Genomic DNA, 20,320 nt, shown 5'->3' on the forward strand with positions numbered 1-20,320 from the left:
CCCGGGACAAATAGAGGACTATCCAGTACAAACCTCGGTCCACATTGGAAGAGCCACTCATGCGCACACCACAAATGCAAACACAACAACGTCTAAAGGGAAATCATGCACCCCCCCCAAAATGGCGACGGGAACCCGCATACCCCCACACGTGGCCACCCCTCTCTCTGGCGATTGCGGCAGCTCCCGTTCGATCACGGATGCAGCATTAAACCACAGCCGCCCCAAGGACACCACAGCTAGCGCAGGTCCCTATGGAGCTGACTCTGGTACCTCGAGGAAGACCCTGGCTCGTATAGCCTCCAACCCCAAAGAGCCCTCAAGATGGCGTCGGGTGAGTCCATTTCTCCCCACGTGGAACTCCTTTGCCCTGTAGCTACCTGGGGTCCTCCACAAGATGGCGCCCGAGGAGGACCCGCACCAACGAGACGCTCCCCTCCGCCCTAGACGAGCGCCGGCTGACGTCATCAGACGGTGCAATGGGTTCCCACCTCCGACGTCAGACGCACCAGAGCGGACCTACGGCTGCCCGCGAGGAACATCCGGCTCCACCCGACGCCCAACTACTGGCCGCTCCCCCTCCGCCTATGCTTGGCCCCACGTACCCGAGTCTGGTCCCCCCCTGCACCCTCACCCCCCCGCATCCGCGGGGAACCCCGATGGCACACCTCCCCGTGCCAACGGCACCCGGTCCCCTGACCTCCCCCCCCCAACCCCCCCCCCACGCAAGACCCCGATCAGAGCATACCTGGACCGGCCCCCCATAGATGATCAACGGAGGTCTGAACTGGTACAGATGCAGCCCCCCAAGGCTCTCACCACTGGGTAACTCCTCATTATAACATACTACTCTAGGTGCGGCCCCAACCTACCTACCCCTCTCCTCTCCCCCTTCCTGTCCCCCTTACCTCCCCCCCCTCCCCCCTCACATGCCGATCTCCCCCTCACCTCCCCCCTTGCCTTCCTGACCTCCCCCCCCTCCTATGAAAGAAGTCCCACCTACTTAGGCGAGGAACACTCCCAGGTGGAAACGACCTGCCTCCCCAAACTCCCCCTTACCACTACCTCCCCCCCTCCCCCCCCGGCCTCCCCGGCCTCCCCAAGCACCCCCCTACCACTATCTTCCTCCCCTCTTCCCCCCCTCTCCCCCCCCCCGCCGATGAAAGACGCCCCTCTCACTCAGACGTGGAACACGCCCAGGTGGAGTCACCCTGGATCTCACCTGCCCCGCAGCATCCAAAGAGAAGTGGGACTTCCCCCTATACTATGTAGGAGCTGATATATGCCTAGGTGATCTAGCAATGCGCACATTACACTCGCCTGAAACATTAAACATTGCATGAACTGTACCCACTGCAGAACACACATGCGAAATACCTCCCCGCCTCGCCCTCCCCCAACCCCCCCCTCCTCCCTTCCCCAAGTTCTCTCCCCCCCCCAACCCACCTCCCCCCCGACTCCCCCAACCACCCCCCCCTCTCCCCCAGACTCCCCCTCCCCCCACCACCCCCCAGTCCACTCCCCCTCCCTTATGATCAATCTCCCCCCCCACCCCCTCCTCCCCCCACCCACGGATCATCCTCCTGTTAAATCACAGGTGACTACCGCCGCTCCAAAGAAGCTTAGGAGTGGATTGCTTCAGTTCAGTATTGTATGTAACCAATCTGTCAAGTATTGTATGCATTTTTTTAAAACCAGAGACAGAACATAAAACACAGACAAAGCTCAGTTTTTAGCACATCCAGTGAGACTCATACACGGTACAGTGCCTAAATATATATGTATAAATATCTAATAAGTAAAATGGTCTTTTAGTTTGACATTTTTGGCCAAAATTGTTGTAAGCCCCTGAGCCAACGCCAAGGCAGACCACATATCAGGGGTCCCTAACGCTAATATAAATTCTTAATAACCTGTGTAATAACAGGAAGAATGATTTATAGTAAATCTGTCAATATTAGTTGCAAAGTTCTGAGTCTGACTGAAGCTTTTATTAACCTGTACATTACCACTCATATGCTTATATATATATGTTGTGGTCACTTTGGGGGTTCAATAGGAGCTTGTTAGGTGTCCAGTATGTTTTACAAGTATTGTATGCACACAGTCTATCTAATATGAGGTACAATGTTGGTATTGAATGCTATGCTTATGATATGTCAGAACTGTTCTCCCCCCCCTTCTACCCCTTATCTCCCCCCCAACCCCCTCCCTCCTCCCATATCATCCCCCTTCTCCTCCCACTCCCTCCCCCATCTCCTCCCCTCCACCCCCCCACCCTCCTCTCTTTCCCCTCTTCTCACACCAAGGACCACTCCACGGAGGGGACACACCCGAACCTCACCGCCCCGGGAGGGCCCAAGAGACCCCAGGCTCATTCAACCCTTATAGAAACCTACCCGAGCGGTCAAGATACACAATATGAGCGCCTGTAAACACAGTATAGAAGCCAGGTACACAGTAATCGGACTCTTCCCAGAAGCGGTCCCCTATCCAGCCTACCCCTGAACCCCCCACCCACTCACCTCCCCCCCACCGCCCACCCTCAGAACTGAGCAGCCCAGCGCCTGCCCTCTCCCCTTCCCACTCCCCACATTGCCCTTATAGGAGAGCAACCCAATCTTCTGGGACACACACGGTCTGCATGTTTTGGCTGTAACTTCCAATAGCTAAGGGTCTCTACTCGGCCCACCCTTACTGGAGACAGTCGTCGGTCCCGCCCCCCTAGGGTCTTAAACCACCCCAACCGATCTTTAAACCAGATCGGTTTCAAACTTTACAGACCCCAATAGGGTCTAGTGATACAGAAATATGTGCGCAACCCAAAATTCACCTTACAACAAAATCCACACACTATGGTGTTAGAGTGCAATAATTAATGTGCATAGGGTGTGATACTATTGTATAAAAATGTATACAAAACCATATAGGAAGGCGTATGCTGCTAAACTGAAAGAGTGGCTCAGCACTCAAAACACTAGGAGAAAAAGACAAAAAGAACAGCGCAAAACGCAATAGTGAAGTATATAGGTACAAATTATATTTGTGAAAAAATGGTGAGTATTAAGCGTACATTTAGGCAGAAAAGTAAAAGCATATCTGTGCAATCATCAGCACAATGTTACCACAATGGAAAACCTCTGGATGGAATGGTGTAGCCCTCTGGTGCAGCAGCTGTCTTCTGGAAAGTCACAGTGTTATCTCTCACTTATCCTGGACCCCTGCAAGTGGCAGCTGCAGCCCTTGAGCTGTTCAGAGTTCCCCCACTGGTAGTGGCATCTGCTGGGCTCGTGGCATAAAAATGTCAGTTCAAACAGGCTTGGTTTGTTGTCCTTAGGGCACAGTAATGCCTAAGGGCTCTCCTCTCACTGCACACACCGCGCGGCCCACGTGGGATCTTCTTCCGGCGCTCGCGCACTCCCGTGACGTCACAGATGACGCGCGGTGTTGATTTCAATAGAGACAGTCCAAAAACAGAAGCACAGTATAGAAATCGCTAAAAATAGGTTAGGGAGGCTAGGATGGGGAACCAAACCCTGCCAATCTTAATCCTTAACGACTCCCTACTGAATCTCTCGGAGACAGTACGGGAGATCAAAAAATCCCTTAAGGAATATTTCCGGACAAATATAGGCACTGTGACCTCTCCAGCGAGCCTGTGGGAAGCCCATAAGGCGACAATTAGAGGACATTTCATCTCGATTGCCTCCCATAGGAAAAAAACTAAACTTAAACAAACCAAAGAGCTAACAGACAAAATAATAAGTTTAGAACAACAGCATAAAAATTACCCTTCCCGGAAAATTTATAAACAGTTGACTTCTACCAGAAGCGACTTAAGAATAATTCAAATGGACAATGTCGAAAAAGCTCTTAAATGGACGGGTCAGAGGTACTACGATAAAGGGAACAAGGCCGACAGACTTCTTGCTAGCAAGTTACGAGGCATACACAAAAGATCGCAAATAACGGCGATTCGGAATAGTGCTGGTGAGCTCCTATACAATGAAAAAAAAATTGCAGAGGAATTCACTAAATTTTACTCTAAATTATACAATCTAAGGGCTCACTCTGCTAGCCCAGACCCGAAGGAGCTATCGGCTACCATTGACTATCTAGCTGATTGCAACCTCCCCTCATTAACAGAGGAGGAAATCCTTCTCCTGAACGCCAAAATAACGGCGGAAGAACTAGAATGGGCCGTTAAGGCCTCCAAAATTTCTAAAGCACCGGGCCCTGATGGTTTCACAAATGCCTACTATAAGAAGTTTCTCCCCATTCTGTCCACCCACCTTTTACAATTGTTCAACTCATTTTTAGAAGGATGTCCTATTCCATCTTCAATGTCGTCCGCCAATTTGGCCATAATCCTTAAAGAAGGGAAGGACCCCACACAATGCGGTAGCTATAGACCAATCTCACTGTTGAACAATGATCTAAAACTATACAGTAAAATACTGGCGAACAGACTTAATCCAATTCTCCCGAGACTAGTACACATGGACCAGGTCGGGTTTGTCCTGGGCCGTCAGGCCTCAGACAATACCCGTAAAATCATTAATCTTGTTGACCATGCCCACCTTACAGACTCACAAGCTATGTTACTAAGCTTAGACGCAGAGAAGGCATTTGACAGAATTGACTGGCTGTTCCTAGACCAAACATTAAAAAAATTCGGATTCAGGGACTCCTTTCTCACGGGTGTCCAGGCGCTCTACCAAACTCCATCCGCCTCAGTTAGACTATCGGGTGGAGGAGCGGAACAAATCCACATTCGAAATGGTACCCGACAGGGTTGCCCCCTCTCCCCTCTCCTTTTCGCTCTCACGATTGAACCACTGGCGGCCAAAATAAGACAAAACCCAAACATCCAGGGTATACCTATGGCCACTGAACAATACAAAATTTCCCTATTCGCTGACGATATTATCCTGACCTTGACCAGACCCCTAACTTCCCTCCCCAACCTCCAGATGGAACTGACGGAGTTTGGAAAGGTATCAGGATATAAAATAAATAGCGACAAATCTGAGGCCCTAAATATTAGTCTTCCCGACCCCACAATCAAACTCCTCAAGCTAAATTTCAGCTACCGATGGTGCCCCTCATGCATTAAGTATCTGGGAATTAGTGTATCTAGGCACTATCGGGACCTATATAGGGATAACTACCCGAAACTATGGGATCAGATCAAAAGGGATCTAGATCGGTGGGAAGGTTATCAGATCTCATGGATTGGGAGGATGATCTCTACCAAAATGAATATACTCCCAAGAATGTTGTACCTATTCCAGACGCTCCCAATCCAGGTCCCGGCCGCCGATCTAAAATATATACAGAATAGACTACTCCACTTCATTTGGCAGGGTTAGAGACCCAGGGTAGCCAGATCAGTCCTGATGACCACGATATCCAGAGGAGGGATGGGGGTGCCTGACCTATATAAATATTATCTAGCCGCTCAGCTCAGGCAGGTAGTAATGTGGAACTCAGACCCGACCCGATGTTGCTGGGTGGGAATGGAAACTCGGTGTGCCAAACTGCCTTCTCTGCAAGCCTGCCTCTGGAGCCTGAACAGAGGAGATGGCCACTTACACAATCTTAAGCTACAGGCCTCACGATTCACGTGGGACACCTGGTCCAGTTGCAAACTTAAATTTAACCTCACATCCATAAACTCACAACTCACCCCTTCGTTAATAACCCTAAATTCCCTCCAGGATGCGGATCTAAGCTATCCGCCCACTATCACACACAGGGTATAGAGGCGATTGCCGACGTACTGAGCCTAGGGAAGCTCCTGAGCTACCAAGAACTGAGGAACAAATTTAAAATTACAAAATTGGACACCTTTAAATATCTACAAATTAGAAACTTTGTCAGAACTACGTGCCCTCATCCAGAATACCCCACTCTCACGACGTTTGAACTCTTGTGTGAGGACAAGTCTTACCAGAAGGGACTCATCTCAGACATATACAATATTCTAATGCGCTCAACGTCCCCTACACAGCACGACTACATGCTGCGATGGTCAGCTGACCTAAACGTTGATATAGAAAGAGAGACTTGGGAGGAAATCTGGCAGGCAGCCTCAGAAACTTCCCTTTGCACCACAATTAAGGAAAACATCTATAAGATCATGTTTGGCTGGTATCTTACCCCAGCACGATTAAACCAGATCTACCTTCTGGCATCAGACCAATGTTGGAGAGGCTGTGGTAATAGAGGGGACATGGCCCACATCTGGTGGACCTGTCCAGAAATTGTGAAATACTGGGCCAAGGTCCAAATTCTTATAAAAGAGGTCACAGGCCTAGAAATCCCTATTGAACCACTGACCTTCCTGTTGTCAGCACCCATGCCGAATATAGTTCGGCCCACCAGGAAATTAATATCCTTCATTCTCACTGCGGCGAGATGCTGTATTGCGGCCTCCTGGAGGAAAACAGCTACGCCAGCGCTCAATACAATAAAGAAAAGGATTGGGGAAGTAATGACCATGGAAAGGCTCACAGCCAACATCAGACAAAAAACCCCGGCCTTTGAGGATATATGGGAACCCTGGTTCCACTTTACCAGAGCGCCCCGACCAACCCAGGGAGGTGGGAGACTAACTCCCCCCCCATAAGGAAAAATCAGTACGAACTTCACCAGCTACACCCTATCAGCCCAGTAGGACGACAATACCCTCCCCCCCATCCCCCCCCCCTCCTCCCACTCCCTCAACTACCCCACCACCCTCCCTCCTTACCTTCTCTCTATGAAGGCTCCCCCTCCCTTTTTTCATGGACAACTTAGGTTGCCTTTCTTTCCCCCCCTTTAAAAAAATATGTTTTGGAAAATATTAGGCTACAAAATATGTCAGAAATGTTGTATTCTCTAAAAATGCCTAATAAAAACATTGGAAAAAAAAAAGAAGAACAAAACATGGGCTACCTCTCTCTACTGGGTTAGAAGAAAATGGGGGCCACCTCTAATAGATAGGTACATAGAAGGGATTTAATGCCACCTGTACAATCTATATAAAGGAGATTGCACAGATCTGGTCTAATAAGATGAAAATGAGGAGTCAGAATCTGAAGGCCTAGACAACCTTTTTGCCCGCAAAGATACTTTCTTAAAGGAATCCAGATAGTACCAAGAATGTTAATCTACAAATAATAGTGCTTCCTTGTCGAACCACAGTTATAACTGTGTAATCCTTAGAGCAGCAGAGGTGGCACCCATTCTCTTCTAACCCAATGGGTGCTGTGCTGAATGTTGGTAATGTAAGAGTGTGTGTGTATGTATGTATGTAAATATAAATGTATAAAGCGCCCACAGTGTATACAGCGCTTTACACAAGGTGTGTGTGGAGTGGGAGTGTATACCAATGGTAGGTGTAGAAATATGAGGTTGTTGCATTAATGTTAGTGTGTGTAGATACTATCTATATACACCATTGTGAGGCTTTACACAGCCCACAGGTATTTTCTCTCATTTATCTTCAATTCTTCCATGTTATGTCTCCTCCTATCTTCTACTCTATTTAAGGCTAATCACATTGCCTCCACAACCCATTTACAAGTGCCAATTTATTTTCAATATATACCTATGGAATTGTTTTCTTTTTTTTCTGTCCTCTAGAGCTCATATTCGGTTTTTCCTTTAGTCCGCTTCTGTGTATATCGGAAAGTATGTGTAATTAAGGCCTGTTATTTTGTTATACAGTATGGGCATATTGAGGACTTTTGGGGTCATGCTATTGGTTTCTTCTTAGGAAACATATTTTCATCTTTACTCATTTATAATTCTCTTTTCAGCAGCCAAAAAACTATGATACAAAAGTATACAACATAGGATATAGATATTAATAACCTGCACATGCAAATGCTACAATTGGTGTAAGGGGAAAACTAAAGTGAGTTAGTTAATCACTGCAAATATAATACATTATATTGCACACAAGAGGTCTAAAAATATTAAGGACACTGTGGTTGAGGCAAAGTCACTGAAAGATAGCAAGCCAACAGTTGTATCTAAACCCATTTTGGGTACATACCTCTGTAGTAGTTGGGGCAACTGCAATGGTTTATAAGGTGTGAATATTGTCCTGATCAACGAACAGAGAAGCAATATAATATTATTGGACTTTACACGTATATGGACTCATATTGTGTATATGTTGAAAAGCCCCTGCGGACTGCTGTATGAACAGTCTTCAGAAGAGAATAGTACAACATACTTAAAAGGCAACATAAAAAACTCTAACAATTCAGTGGCTCCACAATTTTGGATGATGGGACATAATTCATCCCAACTAAGAGATAAAGTCATCAATGGAGATAGGGATAGGTTTCTTCTACAGAGGGAAGCTAGATGGACCTTTACATTAGGCACTGGAGCATCACATGGTCTTAGTGAGAGACTGCAGATCAATTGGTCCCATGAACAGTACTTATTTTATTATCCCAATGGTCCACCTTTTATACAACATACAGTATGGTTTGCTTGTTTTTAAAAACAGTGATTGTGTTTGAAACTCCATAAGTGAGGTATTGCAGTGGCCCTCGTTATCTGCCATTCACGTTGTTAAGGCAAAACTGTAGTGTGATACTCTGCATTGGCAATTAGTAAATCCCGGCACATAGTTACATAGTTACATAGTAGATGAGGTTGAAAAATGACTTCCGTCCATCAAGTTCAACCTATGCTAAATTTAGACAACAGATATTTTATCATATATCTATACTTATTGATCCAGAGGAAGGCAAACAAAAAAAACCCAGAGACATATCATCCAATGATATCTCACAAGGGGAAAAATAAATTCCTTCCTGACTCTAAGAATTGGCAATCGGATGAATCCCTGGATTAACATCCTTCTCATGTATACTTATTTGGTATATCCCTGTATACCTTTCCTATCTAAAAAGACGTCCAACCTTTTTTTGAACAAATCTATTGTATCTGCCATCACAGTCTCCATGGGTAATGAATTCTTCATTTTAACTGCCCTTACTGTAAAGAACCCTTTCCTTTGTTGCTGGTGAAATCTCTTTTCCTCCAACCTTAAGGGATGCCCCGAGTCCTTTGTACTGCCCTTGGGATGAATAGTTCTTTTGAAAGCTCCTTGTATGTCCCCGAATATATTTGTATATAGTTATCATATTCCCTCTTAGACGCCTCTTTTCTAATGTAAATAAATCTAATTTAGCTAGTCTCTCTTCATAAGTTAGATTGTCCATCCCCTTTATTAATTTGGTGGCTCTTCTATGCACTCTCTTTAGTTCCATAACGACTATAAACTTTTAGCATAAACCAATTCATGATTGTGAAACTTTGTTTAGCCTATTAAGTAATATCCTCTATTTAGGAGCAGTACATCTTGTTATACACTCTGATCAATTAATATGATAAACTATGAGTCCTAATAAAATTAGCCATAAGACACCCAATGGATTAAAAAAGACTATGAAGCATGATCACACTTAGCTTATTAGTCGGAAATGCCTTTATTGAAAATATGATCATGTGCAGCGGACAGTTTGTGGAATCACACATTTGGAGTCTTTGTGTGGGAAACAGTTTAACAGATACTGTATATCAACATTGGATTTTGTTTACTATTCCTTTAACATGCATCTTGTGATTACCAAAAGAGATGTATGAAAGTTAAAATCTACTCTATGCCACCTTCTTTTCTATTTGAAGTTCCGAACACATGATAATTTGAGGCATTTTTTTCTGTCAGCCTTGACATTTCCTATCGCTTATTCCCCAAGAGGATGTTAGAAAAATAGTCCTCCTACCTGGCAGAGAAAGGCAGTATATGAATGATATAGTAGCAGGTTCTTGCCACTAATCCCTTTCAAGGCCAGGGTGGCCTACTGCTATTTTAAGTTGTTCTACAACTTGTGTACTTAGATATAACAGGCTGTGTTTACAATTCTGTAGGGAAATATAATCTCAATTGTTATGTATTTTAAAGAAAATAGCACCAAAAATAAAAAATAAAGTGTTGATGTTCCTCTTAAGTTTCCTTTTAAATTAAATAAACTTTTCTTTTTTGCCTAATGTCATTTAAATGCACAGCCTGTGGCTGTCGTAATTAATAAATTAATATTATTGATTGAAATGTAGAGAATTTTGACAAGCCCCTTATGTGCCATATAGAATAACATCACATTGCAGTGCAATATCCAGCAGATCACTCAAACACAGACATGTTTATTTAGAAAAAAAAGGTCTGTAAGACCCAGATTCACAAAGCTCTGTGGCTTAATGTGACGTTAACCTAAATTACTAAGGAGGAAGACTACAATCTTAGCAGGGTACCCATTGACTTTTATGCATCCCAAAAATAGAAGAGCCCTCCTACTCCTTAGCCTGTTACAGTGGCAGGATGGGAGTATATTATACTTAACATCACGTTCTTAGAAGCCAACTCAATATTGGGCTACTATAATGCGACATTAAGCCTACGCTAATCAAATCAACAATGGGCATTGCTTTTATCTTATAATTAGCTTTGTGGATATGTGTTAACCCAGGGAAAATGAGATATGTTACTGTATAAGGTAACATCACGTTAGGAGCCCTGATTTAACAGAGCTTTGTGAATCTATCCCTAAGTTTGACAAAAAAGCTTTAATAGTGCAGCTTTAAACCATAGGTTTCACTTTCATTGTAGAAATCACAAGTAATTTCCAAATAAATATTCTCTTGGAAATTAATAATATACATACAGTATATTCATTGAGCTTTTTTTTTAAAGTTGCAAAATATGCTGGTTCATCAAGTTAACTACTGTATTGGAAGCTGCATTTTCATCAATCAATGTATGAATGAATGCTCCAGTAAAAGGAAAAGTAACAAAGCTTCACTCTCATTCTTTTTTTATATTCTTCTACTAGTATATTTTGTCACTGTGGAGAAGTATTTTACATTTGTATTGCAGAGGCCCTATGACATTGTTTTACAAACTGAATGAATTTGAATATTTTGTTGAAGTTATTATTTTCTAATTGCCTTATTTGTCAGATTACAAATTGTATCCCTTCCATTGCTGCTAATCCGCTACCTGTATGTATAACATTGTTATTTAGAGTAATCGGCCACATTGGGATAGTTACACATATTTTGGAGGAACTCGCCATGCCATACTGTGTATATGTTTTTACTTTGTAAGGGCTATAGTCCGATGACTCAGAATTAACTTTATATGCTATGGTACAGTGCAGCAATATAAACTGTATACCCTACAAGCAAGCTTACACAAGAAGTAACCTAAGCTTCATTACTGTGAGGCACAAAATCAAACTGATCATGTTGTTGGTACAAAGCTTAGATTCATATAACACACATGACAATCTTTAGGTGTTAACCTCCACAGCACTGACTTCATCCTGTTCCCGGATCATGTGCACACCAGTTGTTCGAACTGACCGAGTGGTACTTTGGGGTACAGAAATAACCACGGGTAACCTGGAGGGGGATACATGTGCTCTGTTGGTGGGTGGTGACCTTGCTGGAGAACGATGGTATCGGCGAACTGAATGAATAGGGGCACCAGGGGATCTTCCAGATGGGGCTGAGGAACTGGAATAACTAGGAGATCCATGATCAGATGCAGTTCTTGATTCTGTCGGGGAGTCTTCTTCCGCTTCAGGGGATTCCTTAAAAATACATCAGCAAGTATTAATGTTTCTAAACTACAAAAGAGTGGTTTACAGTACACCATCTAGGTTTCATTATTACAATCATTGTGCTTTTTATTATGTTCACTTCTATTTCAGACTACTTTTCAAGACAAATAGGGTCCTATTTAATAAGCAGCGCTACTCTGTAAGACACCTTCACCATGGCTTAGTAAATTTGGCCCTTTATAACCTATTCAAGTGAATGAGCTGTAAGGTGTCTCTCAGCATAGAAAGTGTCTTGTGAAATAACACAGCTTAGTAAATATGCCCCTTGATGACCCATTCACTTAAACAGGGCCGTATTTATTAAATGGTGCTATGCCATAAGACTGCTTTTTTTGTGCCATATTTTAAGTTGTCATAAGATGCTTTACGGCACTGGGAGGTTTCTTATGGAGCAGCACTACTTAGCAAATATTACCTCTAAGGAAAAGTTGAAAGTATTTTAAGTACAGATGCAGTGGCCATTATCCGATCATTTATCTGGGTGAATCATGCACTATAACCGCGTGGTTGTCCGCGATTGTCCTCTGCAGACTAAATGGCCCATCAGAATAACACTAGGTAAATTTATTGTGCCACACAATTACTAGTCACTTGAGAAAGACCTATTGGTCGAAACGTTGTGTGGCACAATACATTTACTTATCTAGAAATCCGTGGAGCGCTGGATCCCTCTTTTTTCCTAAGTGTACTTTGGATTTTGCCTGGTAGGTACTTCCTTGAACCAGTAGCACCGGTAAACTGTATATTCATCTTATTTGTGGAGTGGAGCCTTAACCCTCTTTACATTGCCATCAGAATAACACAGCAGGGGTCCCTGCTGTGTTAATCCTACCGAGATCTACCGATCTGTAAGAGACGCGCAGTAACAGATAGGCTGAATCAGTCACTCTAACTGCGCGCCTCTAACAGGTGATCACGAGGGGTTTATTTAAATTCTAATACTACAGTATTGTAGCAGGGGGTCTCCGGAGCTAAACTGCATTGATTTCAGGTCTGGGGACCCCCTATTTCCCGAGATACAGGCCCGCCATTTTAAAATCCTGTGGGTCACGTGACCAAGGGATTTTCACATTGAAGGAGATACCGGCACCCCATAACGGGGCCTGTATCTCGGGAAGTAGGTGGTCCCCGAGGCTGAAATAAACTTTGTTCAGCTCAGGAGACCCCCTGCTCCTGCACACTAGTATCAAACACCCCTCCCCCCCAAATAAAAAAAATCATTGGCGGATATCTGCTTACATTTTATTTTTATTCATAGTGTGCCAGTTATTCATCAGGGGGTATCCTGAGCTGAACAAAGTTGATTTCAGCCTTGGGACCCACTAATTCCTGAGTTATAGACCCCAGTATGGGGTGCCGGTATCCACGTGAAATCCACGTGGGATCTAAACAAAGCATAGGGATACCGGCACTGTGATGGTGAGGGGGTAACCAGGCTCAACAATAAATGTCAAGCCCGTCTGGTTACCTCTGATCCATGTATTGGGGTTCAGGAGTATCAGCTCTTGAGCCCAGTGATTGTTAAAGCATTGTGTAAAAATGTGCGACAAAGAATTTTTGTGTTTTTAACTTTCCAGGAGTGGAAGCAGAGATGAGTTTCAAGGGGGGGTTAACAGAGAAAGTCTTGTCAGAATGTGTCTAGCTAGCCGGATTCCAGAGTTGCTGGATACCCCAAAAATGTACCCGGGAATCATGACAGATTGTCGGATACATTGAGATACATTGCTCTAGCAAAATCTCCCATTGAAAACGTTTGCGCGGCTCACCGCTAGGATTCCCTGCTTCAGCACAGACCAGAAAGGTAAATGTGGCATAGGGATGTGTGGTATGCCTAGAACAGTAAAGAGGTCCCTAGTATAAGAGGGAATGCCCAGTTAATGCCCAGGTCACCCAGAATCCGGTGTAGGGGTTCTTGGGGTACTCCAACCATACATAAGCTTGCAAGTCTAAGTCCGGTATAGTGTGTGGGGAGTATGGCTAGTAGTAATAAACATGCAGATTCTTATTCTATTCCCCATAACCATAAGACTTAGAAAGGTATTAAGTATATATTTTATTAAACAGTATGTTTAAAGTATGTATATTCTTGTAGTAATACGAGCTGGGACTTCAAGGTCCAGGGTTCTGAGACACCATTTGGCTACCAAGCTTGGTGCATTCAAGTCTGCTCGAGTCCCGGACATGAAAGCCTCAGAGGTTGCCAAGTGTGAAGCTATTTTGGTACCAGAGTTAGCCTCAAGTACTCACGTCCTGGGGTGTATGGAAGTCATCGGGCCACCATTTGCCCCAACCAAGACATTGAGGAGTGTGACGGGGAAGGGGTTAACCAGGCTCATCAATAAAGGTCAAGCCCACTTTGTTAACCCTGACCCGTGTGTTAGGGTCTTAGAGGGTCAGCTCTGGGACCCAGGTGTCAAAAATATACAGTATTACTGCAACTGTATACTAATTTTGCGACAATAAAGATTTATGTAACTTTTGCCTTTACTGGAGGGCTGGGATCGGGAGATTTTTAGGCTGTACGTTTCAGGGTGGGTTTGTCAGAGAAAGTATTAACAGAATGTTGCTATGTATCGGGGTTCCCAAGTTATGGGATATCCCAAAAGTTATATCCAGGGATTGATTGAGATTCTCGGATACAGCCAAGCATATTACTCCGCCAAACTCCGACTCTGGAAGCGTTATTACGGCTCACCACCAGGATCCCTGCTGTAGCATCATTTAGACAAGGTAAATGGGTATGAAAGGGCTAAACTATATATGCAGCTATTCACGGAATCCCTAGTGTAGCAGGGGTTCCCTGATATAGCAGAGATACCCAGATACATGCCCAGGTACCCTGAACCTAGTGTAGTCCGCCATTTCTTCCGCACCTGTGCTTATCCATCCAGATTCTACGAAACCCTTCGTGCTTGAAGTGGATGCATACGATCTGGCAGCCAGAGCCATTCTTTCTCAAGAGAAGGATTTTTATGTGAAACTCCACCCCTGTGCCTTCTTTTCTAAAAAAAAATTCTACTGCGGAAAGGAATTATGATGTTGGAAATCGGGAACTTCTGGCTATGAAAATGGTTCTTGAAGAATGGAGACATTTGATTGAGGAGACAACTTCTCCGATTTCAATCCTTACAGACCACAGGAACCTTGAATACATTGAAGGGGCAAGGAGACTTGGGAGGCATCAGGTGAGGTGGGCTCTCTTCTTCACTCGGTTCAACTTTGTGGTCTCTTAACATCCAGGATCCAAAAACACCAAAGCAGATGCTCTATCGCGACAATTCCCTCCTGAAGGCTCTGAGGAGATAGAGCAGGGACCCATCATTCCATCTGCACAGATCATCTCTGCCATATTTTCATCACTTCTGCAACAGATATCGCAAGTTCAGGCAGAGGATCCTAGATCAATGTCCACACATTCGTCTAAATTATTTGTTCCTCCCCAATTCTGTGAGGTGTTGCAATTGGGTCAAAACTCCAAGACGGCTGAGCACCCAGGGTTTAGGAAGACGTGATTTCCTCTAACTAATATTTTGTTGGCCTGAGCTTCGCAAAGACGTACAGGAGTCTGTGGCAGCCTGCATTATATGTGCTAAGACGAAGGTGCCAAGGACGTTACCCTGTGGAATGCTACACCCCTTACTCATCCCCACCCGCCCATGGACCCAATTCTCCATGGATTTTATCGTAGAGCTGCCTCCCTCAAGGGGTATGACTACCATACTGGTAGTGGTCGACTGATTCACATGACAAGACCATTTTGTTCGTCTCAGGAAGCTACCCATGGCATCTGAACTATCGGAGATCTTTTTTAAAGAGATATTCCGCCTACATGTAGTCCAGACAGATATAGTCTCAGATTGTGGATCCCAATTCGTCTCTAGATTTTGGAAGGCCTTCTGCCAAAGAATGGGTATCTCCTTACATTTCTCTTCTTCATACCATCCCCAGTCCAATGGTCTCACGGAAAGAACCAATCAGTCCTTAGACCAATTCCTCCGCTGTTTTGTTTCTGAACTACAGGATGACTGGGTTGATTTGCTCCCGTGGGCCAAGTTTTCCCGTAATTCCATGAAGCACGAAACACTGGAATCACCGTTCTTCTGTGCTTACGGGTAACATCCCGCTGTCATTCCTCTTTCCAGTCCCCTCTACGGAGTTCCTGTAGAGGATGACAAAATCCAAGAACTCCAGTTACTCTGGAAGACAATCTGACCAAAGCCGCTCTCCAGCAAAAAACCCAGGGGGATAAACGTCGACGACCACCACCTCCATTTCAAGTGGGAGATCAGGTCTGGCTGACTACAAAAAATATACACTTGAAACAGCCATCCTCCAAACTTGGGCCCAAGTTCATTGGACCTTATAAAATCTTGAAACAAGTCAACCCGGTGGCGTTCAAACTGGAACTTCCGGATACCTTAAGAATACCCCCCGTGTTTCATGTCTCCCTCCTCAAGCCGTTCATCCAGAACACCTTCTCTCCTACTACCCTCCCCCCTCCTAAACCGTTCTTGGTGGATGGTCAGGAGGAATTTGAAGTAAGCCAAATATTGGATTCCTGTAGATCCTGTGGCGGGCTACAGTACTTTTTCCATTGGAAGGTTTATGGAACAGAGGAAAATTCAAAGATGATCTGTACTGCATAGATGCTAGCAGGCTTGAAGAACATAGCGGTAGCTGGCGCGGTCGGCATTGCATGCCGAAATCCGTTCCAGGACTGTCGTGAGTACCTACCGGTCAAGGAAAATGGCTCCTAAAGAGGTGATTTTTGTGAATTTCTTTTAAAGGATAAATGTATTTGTTAGCCCCAGTAAATGTGTTAACCTTGTAAATTTTGTTACATTGTGTGTATGTCTTTTCCTGAAATAAATTACAATTTATTTTAATACCTTGCTTTGCTCAATTAATGATCCCGGTATAAAAAGGTGGTAATAAACCTGGTCTCCCGTTACAGTGGGCAATGCTAAAACTCACATGGCCCAGTAGAGACAGAAAACACTGAAAAGTATATTTAGCAGATGAATCTCTGCCTGCCTGCTCAGTCCTCTCTGGATCCCCTAGGGATGGTAAGTGGAAGAATTGTCCTCTCATATGGTGGTGGAGGGGCAATGTTCCCTTGTCATGGTGTAGTGTGTTCCTCACCCAGATAAGATGATACACAGAAAGAGTGTACATATAAAAATATGTTTATGTATAAAACAATTAAAATATATACCCCCAATTACATATAAGTATTTGCATGGTAGCCCAAAGCAGAGCAAGAAGCAACGTAGACGGTGCAGTGTTGGTCTGAAGAAATCAGCTGTAGGGAATCCCAATATCCGCATTCAGCTAACAGGCTATGATGCTAGCTGGTTGTCCACCGCTGAGCATGGCCAAATGTATAGAATAATTAGCATCAGTTGATTGGGGGTCAGTGGCCCCTCCAGGGTTTAAGCTCACCCCACCCCACCCCATATTTTAATTAGTAGGTTTTTCATGTACCTGTGCAGGACTGGTCTATTAAGACCATTCTCCCTCCACAGCAGAGGTAAATGACAATTTTCACGGGTACTGCTGCGGCACACTTTATTCTAACAAATCACCGGTTTGTCCCTGGCTGGTTCCTGGAATGCCACGCTGTTCACCTGGAGCATGCCGCGGTCCCAGCCAGGGTCATGCCCGGCTGACGCGCGGTTGATGTGTTAATTGATAATGGTTCAGGATTTACTAGGCTGCAATGCTTCGTGTGTCCGCCAGATGGCATAAATTCATGAATTGTAATGCAGTATATATATATATATATATATATATATATATGTATATATATATATATATATATATATATATACTGTATAACAACAACCCCTATAACCCCTAACATACAGTACTGTACACATACAGTACTGTATACTGTATGCACATCAATGATACTATAGGCCGTCCCCTGGCGAGATGTGTTTGCAGCAGAGAGAGAACCGCTGCTCTTTCTGCGCAAACATCGGCACATTAAAAATTATTTAAAATACATTTTTATTCATAGTGTAGATGTGCAGGGGGTCTCCGGAGCTGAACCGCGTTGGTTTCAGGTCCGGGGACCACCTGCTTCCCGAGATACAGCCCCCTTTATGAGGTGCCGGTATCCCTCTGCATTTAAAGGTCCCGATCACGTGACCGCGGCATGTAAACAAAGCAGAGGGATACCGGCACCCCCTAAAGGGGCCTGTATCTCGGGAAGCAGGGGGTCCCCGGACCTAAAACCACAGAGGTTCAGCTCCAGAGACCCTCTGCACATCTACAGTATGAATAAAACACATATATAAATAAACACTCATTCCTTACCTTTGCGGCTATGTGCTATGGTAATGAAGCAGCATTTATGTATTTTTAATAATATTGTACAGTGAGCAGGGGGTTCCCTGAGCCTCAAATCAAAACTCAGGGGACCCCCTGCTCCTGCACAATATTATTAAAAATACAGAAATGCTGCTTCATTACCATAGCTGATAGCCGCTAAGGCAATGAAGGGGTTAACCCACCGTGCCCGCTTTATTGTGGGTAGAGGGGGTGGGTGAAGGGGGTATTTGGCCCTTGGTGTGAGTTTAGGACTTACGGGGGTGTTTCGGGTGCACTTAACCCCTTCACGGCCGTAGCAGTTAATACCACTACGATCATGAAGGGGTTAACCCCTCCCGCTACCCCCCCGCAAGCCCTAAACAACCATCGTTGGGGCTAATACCCCCTTCACCCACCCCCACTACCCACAATAAAAAAAATTCACACACAGCAGCCGCCCAAAAAAAAATAAAAAATCTAAATAAATACATGAATAGAAATATTACATTTAAAATACATTTTTATTCAAAGTGTAGATGTGCAGGGGGTCTCCAGAGCTGAACCGCGTTGGTTTCAGGTACGGGGACCCCCTGCAACCCGAGATACAGACCCCTTTATGAGGATGTGACGTCATTGAAAGCTTGTCACATGGTACTAGAGCCAATCAGAGCGTGGGAACTCCATCCCTACTCTGATTGGCTGTAGTACGTCACATCCTTTTTCCCCCCAAGCCTCTGTCACATGATATACTAGAGCCAATCAGAGTAGGGATGGAGTTCCCACGCTCTGATTGGCTACCATACCATGTGAGGGCGGCCATGTGTCTTTTCATCTTAAAGGCAATTGAAGCAAAGCCATTCTGATTGGCTGTGCTGTCATTGCCTTTAAGTGACATCATCATTTTTATTTTTATCGGCCAAAACACATGGTTTTCGGGGCCGTGGGAACCATATGACGAAAATGTGACGTCATAGGCCTTTAAAAGCCTATGTCATCTAATTTTGAAGCCAGACGCCGAGGAGGAAGGACCTCCTACAGAAGAAGAAAGCCAGGGCGTGGCCGAAGACGGAAAGAAGATCCCGCCCCACCCGGAAGAAGATAGAAGAAAGAAGAATACAGATGAAGATGGATTACAATTAGAAGACCCGTGGATTGATTTGGATTTTTAGTGTAATGTTTATTATTTTATGTTTTTTTATTTTATGGGTTCCTGTGCCTGGTGGATTGGTTCGTGAGTAAGCTGCGCAACGGGAGTCGGTGGGGCCAAGTAATGGTAAGTGAACTAAAGAAATGTATTTTATTTAACTTGTTAATTTTTTTTAAAGCTTTTTTAACATGTGTATTTTTTTTTTGTGGTATATCATTTCTTGCCACTGTATGTATGTATGTATATATGTCTAGAGAGATATATACATACAGGGTAAGAAATGATGTTGTTTTAAAAGCTTGATTTGATGTGTTTTAAATTAATTTGTCTATGCTGCTGTGCTTTATTGTGAGTTTAAAGTATTTTAAAATTAGATAGATGTAATTGTTGATATTGTATTGTGTGTTTGAGGGAGGTCAGGGCTAGCCTTGGTTTTAAAGTTTGTATTCTGGTTGGTACTTATATTTTTTCACATGCTAAATTGTTCTGCTCCAGGCGTGAATTAGCTAATTGTTTCATTGTTCGGGATGGACTGTCAATTGTTTAGGGATGTAAATAATGATTGCTAATTGATTTTTGTTTACTTGATTGGTTAAAATAGTTGACTTGTTTGGAAGTGTTTGTATTTTGCTTGCAATAATATTGTTAACATTCATTTGCAGAATGTATATGGTGCATAGATTTTATGCATCATTTATACAATGTAAATGCAATGTATTGATTGGAATGTGAGGTGTTTCATTGGCATTTGATGATTTAGATTGTAAGATCAGTTAGGATTATTAAAGGAAATTCATTGTAATGTAGTGTGTCTGTATGGAGAAGTGTTATTTGTAGGACAGTATGGTTTTGATAACCCTTCTACATTTATTTGTATATTGTTTTATCATGTGTGTGTATATACTGTATATATATATATATATATATATATATATATATATATATATATATATATATATATATATATATATATATAAATATATATATATATATATATATATATCTGTATATATATATATATATATATATATATATATCTGTGTATATATATATACTGTATATATAGTTGCATGATGAAGCCACTGTACAAATTCATGGGTGAAGGGTGGGTATCGGGCCAGTGTGGCTTAACCCCTTAATTACCTTTGCGGTTATTATGTGATAAGGT

The 20,320-nt window shown here is 43.7% G+C and overlaps 1 protein-coding gene across 1 annotated transcript in view; it reads right to left on the reverse strand.

Annotated features, from left to right (window-relative positions):
• Positions 1–9,500: 9,500 nt before the first annotated feature.
• Positions 9,501–20,320, reverse strand: part of HEPACAM (hepatic and glial cell adhesion molecule) — a 122,307-nt gene continuing 111,487 nt past the window's right edge. Inside the window, exon 7 of the mRNA XM_075603161.1 lies at positions 9,501–11,660. Within this exon, the coding sequence (XP_075459276.1) occupies positions 11,358–11,660 (303 nt within the window). The 3' untranslated portion in view covers positions 9,501–11,357. The remainder of the gene's footprint in view (positions 11,661–20,320) is intronic.

The sequence above is a fragment of the Ascaphus truei genome, chromosome 6 (assembly GCF_040206685.1).
Source record: "Ascaphus truei isolate aAscTru1 chromosome 6, aAscTru1.hap1, whole genome shotgun sequence".
NCBI classification, from domain to species: Eukaryota; Metazoa; Chordata; class Amphibia; order Anura; family Ascaphidae; genus Ascaphus; species Ascaphus truei.